At 35.0% G+C, this 22,311-nt stretch overlaps 2 protein-coding genes across 2 annotated transcripts in view; both read right to left on the bottom strand.

Annotated features, from left to right (window-relative positions):
* Positions 1 to 9,334, bottom strand: part of LOC127847042 (protein D2-like) — a 148,171-nt gene extending 138,837 nt beyond the window's left edge. Inside the window, exon 1 of the mRNA XM_052378573.1 lies at positions 9,246 to 9,334. The gene's annotated coding sequence lies outside the window, so the exon portion shown is untranslated. The remainder of the gene's footprint in view (positions 1 to 9,245) is intronic.
* On the bottom strand, positions 6,968 to 9,316 carry LOC127847043 (protein D2-like). Its single transcript, XM_052378574.1, has 5 exons — positions 9,168 to 9,316; positions 8,660 to 8,780; positions 8,102 to 8,239; positions 7,709 to 7,795; positions 6,968 to 7,421 (listed from the first exon to the last, which is right to left on the bottom strand). The coding sequence occupies exons 1-5, from the start codon at positions 9,234 to 9,236 to the stop codon at positions 7,273 to 7,275; spliced, it is 564 nt and encodes a 187-aa protein (XP_052234534.1). The 5' UTR covers positions 9,237 to 9,316; the 3' UTR covers positions 6,968 to 7,272.
* Positions 9,335 to 22,311: the final 12,977 nt, after the last annotated feature.

Here is a 22,311-nt window from a genome sequence, read left to right as displayed (position 1 = left end):
CGAACCGTGTAATTGCATGCTAAATGTAGTCTCTCTCTGTAAATAGTTATTCTCCTGTTGTTCAATTGTATTTCATATTTGGTTTTCCACTAACGTTATCGTATTTCAGGCAAAGGCAAGTCATTATCAACTGTATTATATTCAAATTTGGGAATTTTTTACTTTCGTTTTCTTAATCGTAAATACTGGAGGTTACATTACAGTAAACACTTATATGAAATATATTTTTTCTTCTCAGTTAATTTTAACACAACTGCTGTATAAACTGCTGTGCTTTGTCGGCTGGTCACTTGGTGTATTTATTCACTCGGTGAATGTTGTTCACTTGGTGATTTTGTTTCACTACGTGATTTATTTCATGTGGTGAATTTTGTTTCACTTACTGAACTCTTATCTGTTCAGTGACAGTAACATCACTTGGTGATATTGTAATCACTCGGTTATATTATCACCTAGTAATATTTTGTTTCACTGCGTGATTAATCTCATGCGGTGAATTTTGTTTCACTGAGTGAACTTTGTTTTGCTCGGTGATATTTTCACTGTGTGATATTTTCACTGTGTGATATTTTCACATGGTGACAATTCTTTTCACCTAATAATATTTTGTTTCACTGCGTGATCAATCTCATGCGGTGAATTTTGTTTCACTGAGTGGTGTTTATTTTGCTCGGTGATATTTTCACTATGTGATATTTTCACTGTGTGATATTTTCACATGGTGACAATTCTTTTCACCTAATAATATTTTGTTTCACTGCGTGATCAATCTCATGCGGTGAATTTTGTTTCACTGAGTGATCTTTATTTTACTCGGTGATATTTTCACTATGTGATATTTTCACTGTGTGATATTTTCACATGGTGACAGTTCTTATCTTCACTCGGTGATATCTCCACGCGATGATATCTTTCTCATTTAGTGATTCGTTTCACTAAATGGCATTTTGATTTATTTTGTTTCACCGGTGATATTGACATCACTGCGCGGTATTTTGAACTATTGAGTTTTTATTTATTGGTTTATTTAGTGATTAAATTTACTAAATGGCATTTTGATTATTTTTCTTGAGAATTTCCTCGTAACTGCAGTATATCTTTTATGATTACACAGCATTGCTACTTCAGCATTTTCAAAGAATACATAAAGAATAAAGGATCCATTTCAATTTTGTTTTTGTTTATTTCCGACTGCAATTACAGCATTTCCCAAGTGACGTATTAAAATAGATTAACAAAGAACATATTTTGAGTTTGTCTTTAATACTCACAATGGATACCTATAGTCCTACGGTCGATATAGACCCGGTTAGGGGGAGTGAGGTGCGAAGTGGGTGGCAGTTGTACCCGGGGTACCCCATGCCTATGTATCCGGGAATGTATCCTGGTAGTTGGCAGCCAGGTAATTATTACCCTGATGCTTGGATGGGGGGGCCAGGGAATTATATGCACTCACCCATACCTCCAATGCCGCAGGGATATGGGGCTACGCCACAGGTGGTGCCAGAATGGGCTACAACTAATGAAACGCCTTTGAGGCCTGAGGCAAGAGAAGCGGCACAGGGCGCTAGAAGAAATATATCTCTGGCAATGGGTGGCAATATTTTTGAATGGACGGAAGAGGACAAAGTAGAGATTATAGAACTCCTGAAAGAGAGCAAAGAACAGCTGGCAGCTATGCTCACAGATAAAGCACGCGTTGACCAAGAATTGAGGGAGCTGCAAGCCCAGTTTCACAAAATGCAGAGTTCCCTCGAGAGTAAGATACAGCAGCAGATACACCAGGCACGGGAGATGATAAAACAGTTAGAGACAGACAGATAGCCATTGCAGAGATGAAGCAGCAAGTTCATGAAGAGAATGAGAGAAAAGATGGAGAAATCTTAAGATTAAGGTCACAGGCACATTCACTCGGCCAGGAGAACTTTCAACTGAAGGAAGGCATTGAACAGTTGGAGATAGCTTCAACCGATCAGTTGGAGAAAGCCCGTGCAAATCAGTTAGCGAAAGCTCGTGCAATCTTCAAGCGTTTGAAAGCAGAGAAGTCGGAGGCGATTGCTAAGGGGGAGTCGAGACTGAAGGAGTATGGGAACAAAATGAAAGTGGAGAAGGAGAACCTTCAGTTGGCGAAAGCTCGTGCAATCTTCAAGCGTTTGAAAGCAGAGAAGTCGGAGGCGATTGCTAAGGGGGAGTCGAGACTGAAGGAGTATGGGAACAAAATGAAAGTGGAGGAGAACCTGCAGAAGCAGGGCAATGACTTCCAGAATATGGAACGAGAAGTTAACCAACTGCAAATGAGACTGGCACAAAGTGAGGAGATTATGCCTGGCGGAGGGAGATGTCTAACTGCTGCCATATATCTTGGTGTCGAGGACACAGGATTGGTTATGCAGGCGACATTAGTTGATTTAAACGATTAGGGGTCAGTATTGGCGGCCCTGAACTGACCCCTATAATGGAGGGCCAAAAGTTGTTAGTGGGAAAAGAAGAGCGCCTGGCGGTGCAGTCAAAGGTTAAGGGACCTGTTGACAGGGCTGGTAAGGCGAGTGAGAGGGCCATCATAGGTCGCTTCATATTATTGGAGCAACTGGCCTATGATTATGATTTCTGTTTTACACAGAAGTGGCTTATGCATGGAACTGAGCCACCTGATGTAAGCTTGTCTTGGTAGTTTAGTGCGCATGCACTTAATGAGATGGTAGCGACGGTGTGAAGAGCGGTCGACCCAATGGTGGTTCAGCCGTGAGATGCAATGAGTTCGTCGAGTAATGTAAAATGTGGTAGGCTGTGTAGGTAGAATCAGAAGTCTCAATTTGGGGCCAATTCTGGTTGTTCGTAGGGAAGGTGTTAGTGTCTGTATCGGGTTAAGTTCCGAAAACCAGGCGTGGAGGAGTTCTCGTCTATGCCTAAAGGAAAAGGCAAGGCGGAGGTGATTGTGTGGAGAATGCCATTTTCATCTGATTAACAGGTGAAGGCAGAGCTCAGTTTGATGGTTCACTCTAACCTAGTAAAGCTTAGGGGAGCAAGATAGTTTCCGGTTTGGGAGTAGTAGAAATTATTGGAATGACAGGGCAGAATTATGTGCATGTTCGATTGAATGGTTCCTATATTGTTGAAAGTTTGCAGTGAGTATGAAGAGATTGTATGTTGATGGATTGGCAACAACTTTTTGAAACAAAAGAATCTGTCTTGAATTACAATAATCTTTCAGTTACTTTGCAGTATATTGCGTGTCGGATAATACAATATTACATACAAGAGTAAGTATCCTATGCAACCTTTCCTTTTCAAAAAGTACTCACAAGTTGAAAAGGCAAAGTATGGTTTTAGAAAAACTGTCTATTATTATGATGTCCTTAATAGTCGACCATGATTGCTGAGTGGTAATTGGTGAAGACGTGATTATACATTTAGCTTTCAGAACAACTGTGAACCATCCCTTAAAAATTATTGACGTAAGGTACTCACAAATTGAAAGGCAAAGTATAGTTTTAGATATACTGTCAAATGTTATGATGTCCTTAATGGTCGACCATGATTGCTGAGTGGTAATTGGTGAAGGCGTGATTACACATTTAGCTTTCAGAGCAACTGTGAACCATACCTAAAAAAGTATTAACTCCTATATTTGTATAAAGTTGTGGTTTGTAAATGTGTGGAATGTGGATTGACCTAATTGTCGGCACTTATCGTTGATATGGGATAAAATAATGATATGAACCGGGATTCAGATGTTAAATTGATAAGTGTGTGCGAATGCTTGATGGGTATAAATGTGGTTATCTTAGTGACTGTTTTGTTATTGATGCTATCCCAAAGAAAACATAAGATTGGATAAGGGTTGTGAGTTATGTTAGGAGTACATTGCAAGGTCGAACATAACCTTGCTGGAGAAGCCATCATCATCTCTGGTTCAGAGGTGGAGGCGGAAGCTCCAGTCGAGGTAATACCGGAGTCTCGGCAGGTGGACGGTGCTGATGGTTCTGCTCTCCTCTGAGGTTGAGGACTCCGGTTGAATGTTGGGCAGTGTGGATGGCAAGGAGGTGAGGGTGACATGGGAGTTAGCTCCAACCGGAGAGGACACAAGACTCAGTCTCTCAGAGATGGAGGTGGATATTCCGGTTGGAGGATGAGGTGGAGGTGAGAGAGATGGCTGTAGTCCCAGAGTCTGGGAGGGTCCAGTTTGAGAATGAGGTGAAGGTGAGAGAGATGGCCGTAGTCCCAGAGTTTGGGAGGATCAGGTCGGAGGATTATGTGGAGGTGAGAGAGATGGCCGTAGTCCCAGAGTCTGGAAGGGTCACGTTTGAGGATGAGGTGGAGGTGAGATAGATGGCCGTAGTCCCAGAATCTGGGAGGGTCAGGTTCGAGGATTAGGTGGAGTTGAGAGAGATGGCCGTAGTCCCAGAGTCTGGAAGGGTCAGGTTGGTGGATGAGTCGGAGGTGAGAGAGATGGCCGTAGTCCCAGAATCTGGGAGGGTCCAGTTTGAGGGGGATATGGAGGTGGTGGGAAGATGGTGTGGTCTGAGAGTGGGAGTGGCCTAGGAATGCGGCCCTGTCCGCATTGGGTTGTCATTTTCACTGGAGCCACACATTAAGTATTCGGTCATGCGGACCCAGTGGGCTCGTACACCGGCAAGGGGGGAACTAAAGTGGTGAATGGATTGGTGTGGTTTTGACCAGATTTCTGGTGGGTCATATGGGGGAAAGGCTATGAGCTGTGTGGTGTAATATATGGTGTAACCTGGGGACGGGCAGCTCAGTGGGTGGGAATACATAATTTTAATATTCTCCTGATGACTTAAACGCCTTAGATTTGGTTACGTATTAAAAAATTATAGGGTTAAACCTTAGACGGGGATTGGAAAGCTAAATTGGGCTAGGGAGGGGGGCTTGTTAGAACGGGGAGGAGTGTGGTGGAGACCGGTTTGACTCGACCGTCCGGACCCCAAATGCGGTGACTTCTGGGAAATAGTCTTCAGTTCCGGTTCTGCTATTCCTAGACGATTCTGTTGTATTACGTTCTCCTTGGAAATCCAAGATATCCTGGGTGATCCTCAGTTCAAGTGATTCAAGCCAGCGACAAATCGTAAGTGCAGTTCTTTATCTATTGTCTAGTTTACAATATTTTTTATATAATGTTATGGGTATGCCGTGTGTGATCCGATGCATCAATGGCGCCCATGTTAAAATCATTTCCCCGAGAACAGGGAACGACAAAAGTACAAACAAAAATCAAAACACGTAAGAACTAGTATCTTACCTTTACCTAATTATCCTTTATAATCCATCTAATAATCTCAATAATTGACGATTTTGCATCTAGGGTCTTTAATAATTATTTTAGCATAGTTAAATAAAGACCCTTATGCCATTCTATCACTTTATTCAAATGAGTTTATGAACGCGATAAACTTTCTTCTTCGTCACACGCTACGTCATGTACTCTACATTTCTGCTGTTCAAATGAACCGGAGCAGTTTATCTAATAATAGCCGTTGGTAAACTCGGTTGCATATGCAGATTTCTGCATACAAACATAATTATGTTTAAACTTGCACAATGTTTTATTTATCTATGGTAAATACCCTTATTGTACGAGAAAATAATTTAATATATAAATACACAAAGAATGGAAAACATTCCAGTACACAACAGATAAATGAGTAGAAAATACCCGTGTACAAAATGGGACGTTCCCAATTCCAGTGTGGTGCTATTATTACCATCTTATACTTTACACAGCTCTATGCCTAACGTGAATTAAATAGGAAAGCAAACATAGCAAATTATTCATGAACTGTGCGATATGTGTATGGCTTGTTGTACATTCTTAATATTTAAGTTAAATGTCAAAAGTATATGCTTTGGTTATAAACAATTACACGAAATAAGGAAAATGTGATCAATTGACACTTCAGATATGTCGACATACAGTACATGTAGAAAACATGTGAAATAAGTCGCGTTTATAATAAATCGTCAAAACACATGGGGAAAATGACGCAATAAGTATGTCATTTTATGACGCCATCAATCAGCTGATTCATTATACGGATGGCGAAAAATTATGTCATATGACTAGATTTAAAGGTTGAAGGTCGAATAATTTTGAAGCTTAAGTTTTGTCGACTTTGTTTCTTATGTAAAGTAAATATTAATAAAAAAAATAACAAAACAAAAATCGTGTATTTTTTTATTTTATTTCAACATTTCTTTTGGTGAATATGTCATATATATTTTTTTCTGCAAAATATGCACATTTTCTTCTAACGGGTGACCTTAAAATTCGATCAATGAACCAAACAATATCGACCTAATTTTAGCGCCTATCGCATGACGTCATTTAAAAAGTAGTCCGTGCACGCGACAGGTATATTCTACAGTGTTGAATACAAGCAAGTATATTCCACACCGTGTTATACCGTCAATGTCGCGGTGAAAATGGGATAAAAATGTGCCTCATCTATTACAGTGATACATGTCTGATATTAATGTGCCTCATCTATTACAGTGATACATGTCTGATATTAATGTGCCTTATCTATTACAGTGATACATGTCTGATATAAATGTGCCTTATCCATTACAGTGATACATGTCTGATATAAATGTGCCTTATCTATTACAGTGATACATGTCTGATATAAATGTGCCTCATCTATTACAGTGATACATGTCTGATATTAATGTGCCTCATCTATTACAGTGATACATGTCTGATATAAATGTGCCTCATCTATTACAGTGATACATGTCTGATATAAATGTGCCTCATCTATTACAGTGATACATGTCTGATATAAATGTGCCTCATCTATTACAGTGATACATGTCTGATATAAATGTGACTCATCTATTACAGTGATACATGTCTGATATAAATGTGCCTTATCTATTTTTATATCCCGTTAGCAGGGTTTATACCAGTCAATATTTGCAGGTAAGTCATATTACTCGGAACAAACTATAAAGTCATCATTTTTAATAAAATAAAATCAGGTTTAAAAAAAATGATTTGATTTCAAGAACCAATACATTAAAGACAAAATAGCAGCGAAACAGAACAATAACAAATTTTACAAATGTGTAAGGGCAAATGCTCATGGCTTAAGGATTAGCACAAGAAACGCCATATATTACACGATAGGGAAGTAATCATTTATTCTCTCTGATCGTGCGTCTAAATAATTATTTTCTAAATTAACTCTTCATTGATTAACATCACTCTTTTACATTTAATTAAACAGTTAATTTGCACGTGATAAGTCAAGTCTATTTACTCGCAAACGGTCCGATTCCCAACTGTTTGTGAAGTTCCGGTACTGAATCGTCATATTCCGCCTCTAAAAAATTTCCACCAATCAAGATCAAGGAATTCTTCGCTGCGAAATCACGTGATTTGAAGCTGCGCCGTCCGTTAGCTGACATAAAAATATGCATGTATTTGCAGGAATCAATATTTCAAGTGGATTATCTGAGGTATTATGAATACATTTAAACTCTCACACATCAAGTTACAATCTCAATTGTTTAATTAGTAAATGGTTTCAAACCTGGTAAAATATTTTATTCCAGTTTTCTAGGAAAGATGTTCGTATACAAGCATATCCATATACATGTCTTTGTTTGTTTGAAATGTATTCAAAATAAAACAAATCATTTCAACGCGCAACTAAAATTACATTCGAATTCAATCCACAAAACATACCTGTGTTATTAGGAATATATTCAAAATCCGAGAAGTCAATTTTTCCAGCAGGTTGTTTGAATAGTACAAACACATATCTGTGCAAACCTGTCCAAACAAAACAAGCAAGAAAGAAGTCGATTCCATTTTTATCGTCATTGAACAACTAGAATTTTACATTTAACGCGTAACATTGCGGATTGCTTTTATCACAGTTGTCACAGTAAAACAGTTGTCTGTTATTGCCGTTCGTACACTAACTACTGTAATTTGTATAGATCGGCTATACTCGTTTATAAATCGAGTAAGTAGGTAAACTGAAAGTCGTGATAATACAGAACTACGGTCGAACGGCTATACAATGCCAAAACATTAAATACAAAATACACGCCTCTTAAATAATTTAATGCACACCTGTCCCTTGCCGCGCCCCGGACCCAATGTAGGCTGCTTTAACTTCCCCCTTCTGCACCTCGTGTCCGGGGATGTTAACTACAAGCCAATGAAGAACCTCGCCAAACTGTGGATCGGCTCTTGACGGAGCATCTGGATCTGATGTGGTAAATAAGCGATAGTGTTAAACAATAAGGGTGAACATCGACGCTAGTTTCCCTTAATGTAAGCAGGAATATTAACTATATACATGATTTTTCTTTTTAATAGTATCAATAAGCAATTTTATTTGTTGTTTATGCTCTATGATAAATATAATTAGTGTTAATATTCATAATATAAACTATTGATACCCATGCATAATCAATGAAGTCAAAAATGGATGTCACCAAAACTCTTTAAAAGGTGTTGAGATTGAAACGATGCAGCGTCTTCGAAATAAATTTACCACTGTATTAAACAACATCCATCTCGAGTTCCTTTAAAATAGGCGTCAAAATATATACCCATGCACCATCGTTTCTTATGTAAAAAATGTGTATAACCACGTCCCATGTTTCTACTAAAATAGTCACATACCAACAAACATCAGGGTGTAGATATCTTCAGGATCGGCATCGTATTTGATCGATGGTTCTTGCTTGATGTCTCGAGGCCACACCTTGTCACCGGGGTATAGGTTTTTAATCCCCCAGGACACCTAGGAATGCACGAAGATGTTTTGTTGTTAAAAGTAGTTGTGAAAATAGTTGTGGTAATAATACTAGCGGTACGTGTAGTAGTAGTAGTAATAGTAGTAGTAGTAGTAGTAGTAGTAGTAGTAGTAGTAGCAGTAGTAGTAGTAGTAGTAGTAGTAGTAGCAGTAGTAGTAGTAGTAGTAGTAGTAGTAGTAGTAGTAGTAGTAGTAGTAGTAGTAGTAGAAGTAGTAGTAGTAGTAGTAGTAGTAGTAGTAGTAGTAGTAGTAGTAGTAGAAGTAGTAGAAGTAGTAGTACTAGTACTAGTAGAAGTAGTGGAAGTAGTTGTAGAAATATTGGAAGAATTCGTTTAATGTAGTATTAATTTAACCTTCACATGATTATTTACTTACTAACAACAATGTTCCAGGTACGTCATCAATTACATCATTTGTAACTCCGGTTTTTCGAAATGACTCCATTTTAAAAACCTAATTTTTAAACTTTTAAGTTACTGCATCAAATCTTTATCATAGTACACACATATATGTATAAATACCAGCGAGGTTAATCTATCTGAAGATAATTCATTCGGCTCACAAGCACGCCGGGTATGCGGATACTTTGATAAAAGATGATACTTCGATACCAGATATCAACAAAAGCCACGCGCGAGAGTTGAGTTCTACAGCTTTTTTGCATTTATGTTCTCTTCATTTGGTTTTCAGACACGTAACATTGTCTGGTCGATTAATAGTATAGTACTTCGTATTGCGGAGCACGAAATTTGTGAAAAAAAGAGTGTATTATAAAAAAAGTATAAAATTTAATCGATAATCATCATCAATTCGATGATCAGTACGTATTTCAACAAAATAAAAATACTTGGAAATAAATCAAGAACGTGCCACCTAATCGAAATAAAAGATCAATATGTCCATTAATGTTACGACATGTTAAATTTTAGTTAACTAACGTATTTGAGGAAATTCAAATGTTTTAAGAGTCGGATGTCAAATTTTCATGGACACTTCTTTTACCGATCATCTCAAAAAACAATGGCACTTCGATTCCAGATAACTCGACACTTTTTACCAGATATAACACACTCTATTTAGTGATTAAGAAATGCAGAATTCGCTGTGGAATACTGTTAAAGTAAGCAGGCAATAAATAAAAATGTATGTACTGACGTGAATTAAAAACGAATTACCGTCACATGTTCTTATCCCTTTGGAATATGATAATAAAAGGGAAAGGAAAGTGTAAAGGGAAGTGCTTCCTATAAGTAGAGCTCAATATAAAGGGAGTTTTCCAATCTCTTTAATTTTTCTGGCTACGCATTAGTATCGTCTGCATGATGCGATTCTAATGAGCACGTACCGAATGACAAAGGATTTTATGAGGTGTATTTGCCGCTTTAAGACCCCTTGCTCCCCTTATCTAGAGTCCTGCTATAAGTTCAATTGAACACGTACAGTCGTGTTAATCCACATGATCCGTTGTATTTTCAATTATTTGAATCTCAATTTAAAACTTAAAAACAAGTTGATTACTTATACAATTTTTTTCGGTCGTCACTTGAAATATATTACTTCAGAAATAAGAATTTGAATCTTATTTAAAATGTGCACTTATAATATCAATTATATAAATGAATAGTAATAAGATTTTTGAAAACGAACAACGCCATTGGCTATATTTTACATGTGTATGTAATTACGTTATGCATAGATTTCCAATGTGTCGGGCTTGACAATGCACATTGATTCTTACTTCAAAATGCTTGGTAAGAACAGCCATAATATACATAAATGCATTTCAGGTAGAAGATAAAACTCGGTTATCAGAGTGCCCAATTTGTTGAAAGTCTCGCCTTGTGTAAAAAAACTAATCTTTATGATATAACTTAAAAACAACTGATGAACTTACCTCTCGCGCGTGGCATCTGTTGTTATCTGGTATCGAAGTGCCATCTGTTATCAAAGTATCTGCATACCCAGCGTGATCAGGTGTCCTTTAAATTAGAGCATGGTAAGTGATAAAGCGTAGGTAGGACCATACGGTTTTCGTTTTGGAACACAGAAGCGGACAATTGAAGCGCTGAAGTATTGCATAGTGATTTCACGTCTGGTCAACATCTAATTGTTGCAGCGGTACATGTGAAATATCATCATCATCATCATCATCATCATCATCATCATCATCATCATCATCATCATCATCATCATCATCATCATCATCATCATCATCATCATCATCATCATTATCGTTATCATCATCATCATTATCATCATCATCATCATCATCATCATCATCATCATCATCATCATCATCATCATCATCATCATCATCATCATCATCATCATCATCATCATCTACATCATCATCATCATCATCATCATCACCACCACCACAACCATCATCATCATCATCATCATCATCATCATCATCATCATCATCATCATCATCATCATCATCATCATCATCATCATCATCATCATCATTATCATCCCCCCCTCATCCTCCTCCTCATCATCATCATTATCATCATCATCATCATCATTATCATCATCATTATCATCATCATCATGATTATTATCATCATCATCTCGTCATCGTGTAGCATTTTTATTATATCATCAACGTCATTAGTTCAGAAATACATTATTACATTCGATGATAATTATGGTGGGATGAAAAATTAGGTCGGAAGAATCAAGATAATAAACCACTGCTTCCCACATTTATATTTAAGTCGCTTACAAACCTACATTTGTTGTCCAAATAAATGTACCATTTACGCACTTACTGTCGATTAATATCTTTTAACTTATTTTATCGATTAATATCTTTTAACTTATTTTACTTAACAAGATCGTAATATAATATTCGCGTTTTGACGTTTATTCACAAGTTCGGGCATTTTGCTTAATGACATATGTGTGTTAATAATTTGCAATTACGGTATGTTATATAAAATCTGTATTATTGTAATCATGCAATAGCTGATTTGTTGCCCGAAGGTTTAAAGTTCATCGATTGTTTGATGCATCCGCGTGATTTTGTTGTAAACTACCAAGATCATTACAATTATTCATGAAATTAGTCCTTTGATAAAAAGTGTAAATAAGGCATACCATAGACGGTTTGATATATTAATGGACAAGCTATGTCATAGCTTTTAAAGTACACTTTTAACGACGTTTAACACGTTTTCAATTAGCATTGTATTATGTAATTCAATATAAAAGGAGTAATATCATAATAGAAATTATCGCTTATTCATGATAACAACTAAATATTTATCTTGCAGGCGACAGAAAATGTGCTGAGAAAGAAAGAAGCTCACACAAGAAACAAGTTTTGTAATATAATATAATATAATATAATATATATATATATATATATATATATATATATATATATATATATATATATATATATATATATATATATATATATATATATATATATATTTATATATATATTCAAGTACTTCATTCAAGTACACCATCAGTCAACTTTTACATTAACGCTCCGGTCGTTGTGTTGTAAGTCTTCTTATATATATATATATATATATATATATATATATATATATATATATATATATATATATATATATATATATTATACTTGTAAAACTGCAAAATGCAACTTCCGTAACGCAAATAATAACTTTTATAAGAACAAATCCGACCCAAATAGACAACTATTTGTACATTATAGAACACAATATAACACTATTCGTAGACAAGCAAAATATAGATATAAGATGAATGAAAGCACGCGGTTAAATAAAATTGCAAAAACACAACCGAAAAATTTTGATACTGCACAATATCCTGAAAGCTGGGGAATGGGTTACATCACACCAATATTTAAAGGCGGTGATCCGAGCGATGCGACAAATTATCACGGAATAACATTAAATAATATTTTATCAAAGATATATTCCCAAGTACTGTTAAACAGACTAACGAAATGGTGTGATGAAAATAAAATTATATCTGACTGTCAATTTGGTTACCAAAAGGGAAAGAGCACAGTCGACTGTATCTTTATACTAAACAGTATAATTAACAAAGTTCTTAACTCTGGTCAAACATTATATTGCATTTTTATTGATTATGCTTAATGTTATGACAGTATAAATCGATCACTATTATGTCAAACATTAATCACCGAACGAATAAGCTCTAAAATGGTTTCCGCATTCAAAGCTATGTATTCATCAGTAAAATCAGCCGTCAGGTTAAACAATCAAACATCAGAATACATCAATTCACATGCTGGTGTGAAACAAGGCGACCCATGCTCAAGCATCCTGTTCATGATGTTCGTTAACGACATTATTGAAAATATTGACTCGTATATTGAAGGAATCATAACGATCAACGATATTAAATTCTTTTTAATATCTTATTCCGATGATCAAGTCCTTTTTTCAACTTCTCCAACATCAACCCAACTAGTGTTAAATGACGTTGACAACTATTGCAATAAATACAAACTGAAAATCAATACGAGTAAAACAAAAGTTGTTATTTTCGAAAAAAATAACCGACATACAAGTTTTAACTTTACGTTAAATGGTGAGCCGTTAGAAATCGTCACATCATTCAAATATTTAGGTGTAACTTTTTTCAAAAACGGAAACTGGTATAAAACAATAAAATCAATATCAGAACATGGTAACAGAGCGCTTCATCGATTTTACTCTGTTTTAAACCAATATGAATTCCCAACAAAAGAAACATTAAATCTTTTTGATTAATTAGTAACCCCCGTTCTTCCCTATTCTGCTGAAATCTGGGGACAATATTCAGGAAAATAATTAGAAATAATCCATAAAAAAATAAGAAAAATTCTATGTGTCAACAAATCAACAAAACTATCAGCACTGTATGGCGAATTAGGACGATACCCCTTATCTGTGATGCGTAAATTACACATCTTTAAATATTGGTTTAAAATAATATCATGTACAAATGATAGTCGCATAAAAATAATACTTGAATCACTTTTCAATGACGCAGAACAAAACATAACATACAACAAAAGAAATTGGGCATATCAAATCAAATCAACACTCGAGCAGCTAGGTTTAACTTTTGTATGGACTGAACAAGAAACCCTGACAGAAAAATCTGAGCAAACCTACATATACAATCTAATAAAACAGCGATTATTCGATCATTACAAGCAATACTGGTACAGTGAAATCAATAATTCATCAAGACTAAATACATATTGCCGCACCAAGGACACGTTTAATACAGAACAATATATGGATATCATCACAACAAAAAAATTCAAAATAGCACTAACTCAATTACGTCTATCATCACATAGATTAGAAATAGAACGAGGTCGATACTTCAATATTCCTCGGGATAATAGGAAATGTAAATTTTGTAATCTTAATGTCGTAGAAAGTGAATACCATTTTTTATTAATATGTCCAATATACAAAGATATTAGAAAAACTTATTTAAAGGCATATTATCAAAGATGGCCAACATTAAATAAGTTTGATATATTAATAAAAACACAAAATAAAAAAGTAATCATTAATCTTTTAAAATACATATATAATGCGAATTGTTAACGGAACATTTTAGAAACAAATTAATTTATCTATGTATACTATTTTTTCCCATAATTTGATGAGTAATAATAATAATGAATGTTAAAATGAAATTAATTATGTAGAACAATGTACTCTTTGTCTCATTATTTTATTAACAACTTTCATTATCGATGTTAGAAGAAAATATCCTATGTTATGAATCAGTAAAATATTTGTTAACTTCCTCCATTACATAGTTTTTATAATTATTACCTAATTTCATATTTATCATCCATGTCGTTACACTTGTGTATAATGTATAATTGTATAATGCATTTGGCTAAAAAGCAATTGTATGCTTAAGAGCTAATAAATGTTGTTGTTGTTGTTGTTGTTGTGTGTCCTTGTACAATTACATCTGCAACTGTGACACAAATCTTTGCGCGTGTTTCCTTATTCAAGAGCATCTGTAACAAATCTTTGCTTGCGGTAACCTATCATCATTTTTAAATAGTTTAATAATATCTGATATCGTTTTGAGGTTGTGATATGTAACAAAGTTTAATTACTCGCATCGTAATTTTTGTTTTATTTGTATCAGCCATATCGTTATATACTATTTCAACTTATATATTCTAACAATTCAGAGGTGTGTATATCCACTAAGTATATATGTGTATAAGGCTTTACAACACAGAGCAATTCATTAGAGTTATTGTTGTTGCGTTTTCTCATACAACTGCAGTGATATCTGTCTGATATAAATGTGCTTAATATATTATTATATCATGTGCACAGAGTTTATATCAGTCAATATTTTCAGGTAAGGAATATTTCTCGGAACAAACTATAAATTTAACATTTTTGATAAAATTAAATCAGATTCTATAAAACAAAATTATGTGATTTCAAGAACCAACATCTTAAAGTCAAAAAAGCACCGAAACAAAAAATTGTTCCGCCTATAAATATTTTCCGCCAATCAAAATCAAAGAATTCTTCGATGCGAAATCACGTGATTTGAAGCTGCGCCGTCCATTAGCTGACATGACAATATACATGCACAAATCAATATTTCAAGTGGATTATCTGAGGTATTATGAATACATTGAAACTCTCACACATCAAGTTTCAATCTCATTTGTTTGATTAGTAAATAGTTTTTAATCTGGTTATAATCATTTTTTCCAGTTTTATATGAAACATGTTCGTATATAGAAATATCCATATGCATGTCTTTGTTTGAAATGTATTGAAAATAATATATTAAAATCATTTCACCGCGCAACTAAGATTACATTCGAATTCAATCCACCAAACATACCTGTGTTATTAGGAATATATTCAAATTCCGAGAGGTCAATTTTCCCCGAAGGTTGTTTGAATAGTAGAAGCACATATCTGTGCAAACCTGTCCGAACAAAACAAGCAAGAAAGAAGTAAATTCCATTCTGCGAGTCATGATCAATGTACCTATGAAGTTTCATGATCCTAGGCCTAAGCGTTCTTGAGTTATCATCCGGAAACAATTTTACTATTTCGGGTCAGCGTGACCTTTGACCTAGTGACCTCAAAATCAATAGGGGTCATCTGCGAGTCATAATCAATGTACCTATGAAGTTTCATGATCCTAGGCCTAAGCGTTCTTGATTTATCATCCAGAAACCATCTGGTAGACGGACATACGGCATACGGATGGACGGACATACCGACATGAGCAAAACAATATACCCCCTCTTCTTTGAAGGGGGGCATTAAAAGCGTTCAATGCGCATGGGTTGAAATGTACTCAAGCATGTGACTTTCTCTTTCTATCCCTCGTCCCACTGGACGCTTAAAGTTGGAAGGGTGAGCATTTTTATATAAATTTGGCCCAGGGGTATAATTTGAACAAACTTGGTAGAGGACAATAAGATGTCACTACATACCGAATTTGGTAGCCATATGCCCAATGGTTATGGACAGGAAGATTTTTAAAGTTTGCACAAAAGAGGCTTTATATAAGAATATGTTCAGTTTTGTGACCACCGGGGCAGGGTAAAATTTGATCCCAGGGGAATAATTTGAACAAATTTAATAGAGGACTATTCGATGTCACTACATACCAAATTTAGCAGCCCTGGGCTCTATAATTATGAACAAGAAGATTTTTAAAGTTTGCACAAAATAGGCCTTATTTAAGCAAATGTTCATTTTTGTGACCCCCGGGGCAGAGTCAAATTTGACCCCAGGGGCATAATTTGAAAAAACTTGGTAGAGAACTTTAAGATTTTAATACATACCAAATTTGGTAGAAATAGGCCCAATGGTTATGGACAAGAAGATTTTTTAAGTTTGCACAAAATAGGCCTAATATAAGCATATGTTCAATTTTGTGATCACTGGAGAACGGTCAAATTTGATCCAAGGGGCTTAATTTGAACAAACTTGGGAGAGATAGGACTACTAGATGTCACTACATACCAAATTTGGTAGCCCTATGCCATACGGTTATGGACAAGAAGGTTTTTAAAGTTTGCACAAAATAGGCCTTTTTTAAGCGTATGTTCATTTTTGTGACCCCCGGGGCAGGGTCGAATTTTACCCCAGGGGCATAATTTGAACAATCTAAGTAGAGAACTATTAGATGTCATCACATACTAAATTTGGTAGCCTTAGGCCCTACGGTCATGGACAAGAAGATTTTTAAGTTTGCACAAAATAGGCCTAATATAAGCATATGTTCAATTTTGTGATCACTGGAGAACGGTCAAATTTGATCCAAGGGGCTTAATTTGAACAAACTTGGGAGAGATAGGACTACTAGATGTCACTACATACCAAATTTGGTAGCCCTATGCCATACGGTTATGGACAAGAAGCTTTTTAAAGTTTGCACGAAATAGGCCTTTTTTAAGCGTATGTTCTTTTTTGTGACCCCCGGGGCAGGGTCGAATTTTACCCCAGGGGCATAATTTGAACAATCTAAGTAGAGAACTATTAGATGTCATCACATACTAAATTTGGTAGCCTTAGGCCCTACGGTCATGGACAAGAAGATTTTTAAGTTTGCACAAAATAGGCCCAATATAAGCATATGTTCAGTTTTGTGACCCCCGGGGCAGAGTCAAATTTAACCCCAGGGGCATAATTTGAACAAATTTGGTAGAGGACTATTAGATGCCACTACATACCAAATTTGGTAGCCCTATGCCATACGGTTATGGACAAGAAGGTTTTTAAAGTTTGCACAAAATAGGCCTTATTTAAGCGTATGTTCATTTTTGTGACCCCCGGGGCAGGGTCAAATTTGACCCCAGGGGGCATAATTTGAGCAAACTAAGTAGAGAACTATTAGATGTCACTACATACCGAATTTGGTAGCCCTAGGCCCTACGGTTATGGACAAGAAGGTTTTTAAAGTTTGCACAAAATAGGCCTTATATAAGCATATGTTCATTTTTGAGACCCCCGGGGCAGGGTCAAATTTGACCCAGGGGCATAATTTAAACAAATTTGGTACAGGACTATTAGATGTCACTACATTCTTAATGTGGTAGCACTAGGCCCAATGTTTATGGACAAAAAGATTTTTATAGTTTGCACAAAATAGGCTTTATATAAGCATATGTTCAATTTATTGACCCCCCGGGGCGGGGTCAAATTTTATCCCAGGGAAATAATTTGAACACATTTAAAAGAGGTTCACCACAGGAACATTTGTGATAAGTTTTATCAGAATTGGATTTGTTGTTTGGGAGAAGAAGATGTTAAAATGTTAACGCAGGGACGCACGCACGACGGACACAGGACCATGACATAAGCCCCGCTGGCCTCTGGCCAGTGGAGCTATAAAACACTTGATTAATGTTCGAAATAGAATCATTTGATTAATGACAATACTATTATTTGAGCCAGGTTACAGGGAAAGGGCAGTATAATCAGTAACCAATTAAACTATTTGTTATTGTCAGAAAACCGCTTTTAAGCAAACAGCTTTCAAGAAACAGCAGGCTCATCTTGATCCAAACTGGCCACAATCGCCTTAATGTCTCTTTTACTGTGACACAGTTCATTTGACTTAAAAATGATATTTAATACAGTCGATTGGTGTACAACTGATAGTTAAGGACTTCGAGTCTTATTTCAACGTAAACAACATGCATTCAGTAATTAAATCTTTGAACCTCAAAAGACAAATGTCTTTCCTATTGAAACATGCCAGCGGTTTTAAAATTCCGACAATTTTTTTTTTGTTTACAGCGCAAATTTCCGTGTAAACTGATTCAGCAATTACCGGATCGCTTAGGTTTTAATCGGATTACATGTGTATCGTGTTTTTTCTTGAAATTTTACCCAGCATTTGTAAAACATATTGCAAGATATATACATTTCCAGAAAAGGAACTTCATTTCTGCGTTTGATAAGACCGAGTTCATGGAAATTGCTGCACAATTGAAGAAGTAATGGCTGTTCAAAGCTATATTCGGGTCGTTTTGAGTTGAATACCTTGTTATAGATATAGATTTGATAGTGAAAACTATGTTTTCAAAGAAATCGATTTTTCGTTATAATTTTATTATTTTTCATTCAAAATGATGTTTTGACAAATAAATATCATAGCCACGCGCCAACCCACATGTGTATTGGACAACTTCGATTGACATTTCATTTAGTTTGAGACAATACCTACATTACCGTATATGTGTCGCCATGTCCGTTATTCACCTAATCACGAGTTGCAGCTCTCATTCTTATTTTATGTGGTACGCATCAATTTGGTTTCTGAGCATTCTTACTGTTAGAAAGGACACATTATACTACAATATTACATCAATGAAAATAATGTTTACCAAACAAAATCTGCAAAATTCAGGAAATCATACGTCTTCACATTTCCTTTCGTCACAAAAATGGTGGGTACATAACGTGACCTTGTTTTGCTTTCGAAAAAAAGAAACAATTGTAAGTTAAACATTGATACACGTCAACTAAAACATGAATTGACTGAACAATGATAGGCATTTTGTTTTCACTATAAATCTTAACACAAATAAAAGTATTTTGCAAAAAACTTTTAACCAATCCGTTACGTACTAAATTCTGCTATACATCAATCGACTGTACTAAAATAGAAAGAAGAAATAATACAAACCTGTAATATGATTAAAGACTTACTCACTTAGAAATCAATTTTTTCAGGACATCTTGGTGATCTGCAAATCCCATGTATATGTTGATATAGGGTATCATAGTCATTAAATAAGTCGCAAAATGCTCGAATACAATTTCCAAAGCAAATTGTGACTTAAATTGATAACTAAAAATACCAGTCAAGCTGTCAAGTCTTAAGATACAGGAAGTCCTGCATTCACATCGAATGTATCCTTCGAATTCAATCCATTGTTGACATTAGCGGAGATTTAGTTAATAAATTACTCATATATCCTCAATGACAGTTTCTAAATAGTCAAACAAGCCGATGTATGCTGTAATAAAGTTTCGACACGAGTGTGAACATTCATGGGCGCCGCAATTGTTGTATGACCTTGAGGGGTGTGTAGAAATACCGAAATCTCCTTAATTACCGAAATCCCCCGAAACCCCCAGAAATCTTCCGAAATCCCCCTTAATATTGATTATATATCAAAATACTGCGGATAATAATATAGAATATTGCAACATACAAAAAAAATCACATATGAAACATTGTTGTTATCCAAGTTTAATAGTGAAAAACTAAAATATATAATTTCGGTACTTACGGGGATTTCGGTATTTCTCGAAACGAGCATTATCTCAATTTGACTGGCTCGGTCTTTTACATAGGTTGCCATTGTGAAGATTTTTTTCATAGTATCATAATTGAGACGATGCTGAAACAGCATCGTCAAAAACGCGGTTGAATTGTGTGTAAGGATTTGCTTGTTGAGCATACATGTTTAAAAAGTAGCAGATTATTTTATCATACAAATTGGGTGCTTTAGAAATTAAATAATTTGTATGACAGTTTAAATCATTGTCTCTTGTTTTTAGAGAATTAAATATAATTTGATCAAAGTTTCTTTATTAAAGCAATACAATTATTTTCATTGTATGTGCGTGCTGCTACATCACTGATACAAATAAATGTTTTTTGCTATCTCAAGAACTTGATAACAATCATATGCAGTCAAATATATCACGCTAAACAACTCCGCGACAATCGCTTTCACAAATAAAGTGGACTCTTCAGTATGTACTTGGTGGTTGTAATTTGAAAAAAAATGATAATGAAGAATTATGTTTGTACAATTAAGTTTAATACAAGATTATACATGATTGATAAATGTTTATTGGTTTATTTTTCCATAACCTAAAATATATATGAAAATATGTGCAAAGAATACTTGAATGCAAATATATGTAAATTTAAATGAAATGTATTACATTATTATATACTTAAGCAGAATATGCAAATGCATAAGGGTATGGGTTAACCCATAAAATTACATTATGAGGATATGTAATGGGCAAGAAAAGAAACTTTCAAGGATTTGTTTAATGTCACGACATTAAAAATCGCTTACTTGAGATTGTACTCAAATATAAGCATTTAAAAATATACATGTGGTAGTACACATGGCACACTTGTCATCGATTAATTGACCATTAATGAACATGCATAACTAAGCTAGATTTATTTATAAGAATTAAAAAATTTCAGTAATCACTGTCTTTTTGTAACTTGAAGCATTCGAGTTCCATCTGAAGAACCATATCTATGTCAGTATATAAAAAAGTCGGGAAATGGAAAAATGCGTTTCCAATATTGTTTAATAAACATGATGACAAACTGTTAAGTTATCGATAACAAAACGACGAAAATATTGATGCCATAATTAAACATTTCGCCAATATTGTAAAGAATGTACTGAACCTTTAACGTACTAACGATTCTAGAATGCAACATGTTGTCATAGTAGTCTTGTTGAAAAAGCACGTTACATCAGACGCCCGGCTTTGCATTAGAAAAGGAAGGTAAATTACAGATCCCTTTTCAATACTGCATTATGTGGATATAAATCAACAATTTTATTTTTGCTTCGTTAATAGGTACCATTGCTTTTATTTTATTTATTAACATGCATTATCATTAAAGTATTATAAGTACTATCAGACGACAAAATGTTGCGTTTTAAACGCAGTATGTACTAATTAGTCAAATCTTGCGTAAGACATTCTTACACATGCTCGGATTGTTTTGATAAAGCAGTAGAGTTTAGACATGGGGAGATCACATCACCGATTCTTTTTATCTGTTTTTAAACGATCTTGACATGTTTGTACAAAATAAACATAATACGGAAATTCATAAACAACACATAATTTCGATGCTACTACGGTTTGCAGTAATAGGTAAAACGTATGAAGACCAACACGTGTCTCTTTATTTATGTGTTCTTGTGATTATTGTAACATCTGCTGGTTTCAAATAAACATACTGAAAACCAAAATAATTACATTCCGTAAGCAAGCAGGTACCAAACGTATGCATTGTGGGTGTATGGAAATAAAATTGTAAAAGACTATACGCATTCAGTTGCAACACTGAAATATACTGGGAAAGTCAATTTAAATACTTATAGTCTTACACTGGGTTGTAATGGCCTAAAAGCACACACGATGTAGTTATCTAACCTGGAAATGTATTAATTGTAATGCAATTGTGGCTTTGCATATATTTAATTCATCAATTAGTACATACTCGTGCAAAGTATGAGTGTCCGCAAAAAGAAGCGAACTGGAAAAAGGCACTGACAAAGTAAGTAAAGCTGCTTTTGGTATCAGAATATCAACTTAAATTGTAGCCGTTTACGGCAAACTTGGAATATGCCCTTTATTCATCAACAGATATGTACGAATAGTAGAATATTTATTGAAATAAATAAAAGAGACAATAAAAAAGTGCGATTCTTACTTGAAGATGGTTTGATGAACTTATATGATACTATCTTGAACTG

This window comes from Dreissena polymorpha, chromosome 10 (genome assembly GCF_020536995.1).
Source record: "Dreissena polymorpha isolate Duluth1 chromosome 10, UMN_Dpol_1.0, whole genome shotgun sequence".
Taxonomy (NCBI): domain Eukaryota; kingdom Metazoa; phylum Mollusca; class Bivalvia; order Myida; family Dreissenidae; genus Dreissena; species Dreissena polymorpha.
The sequence above is the reverse complement of the archived record's forward strand: the minus strand, read 5'-3'. Positions and strand labels throughout refer to the sequence as shown.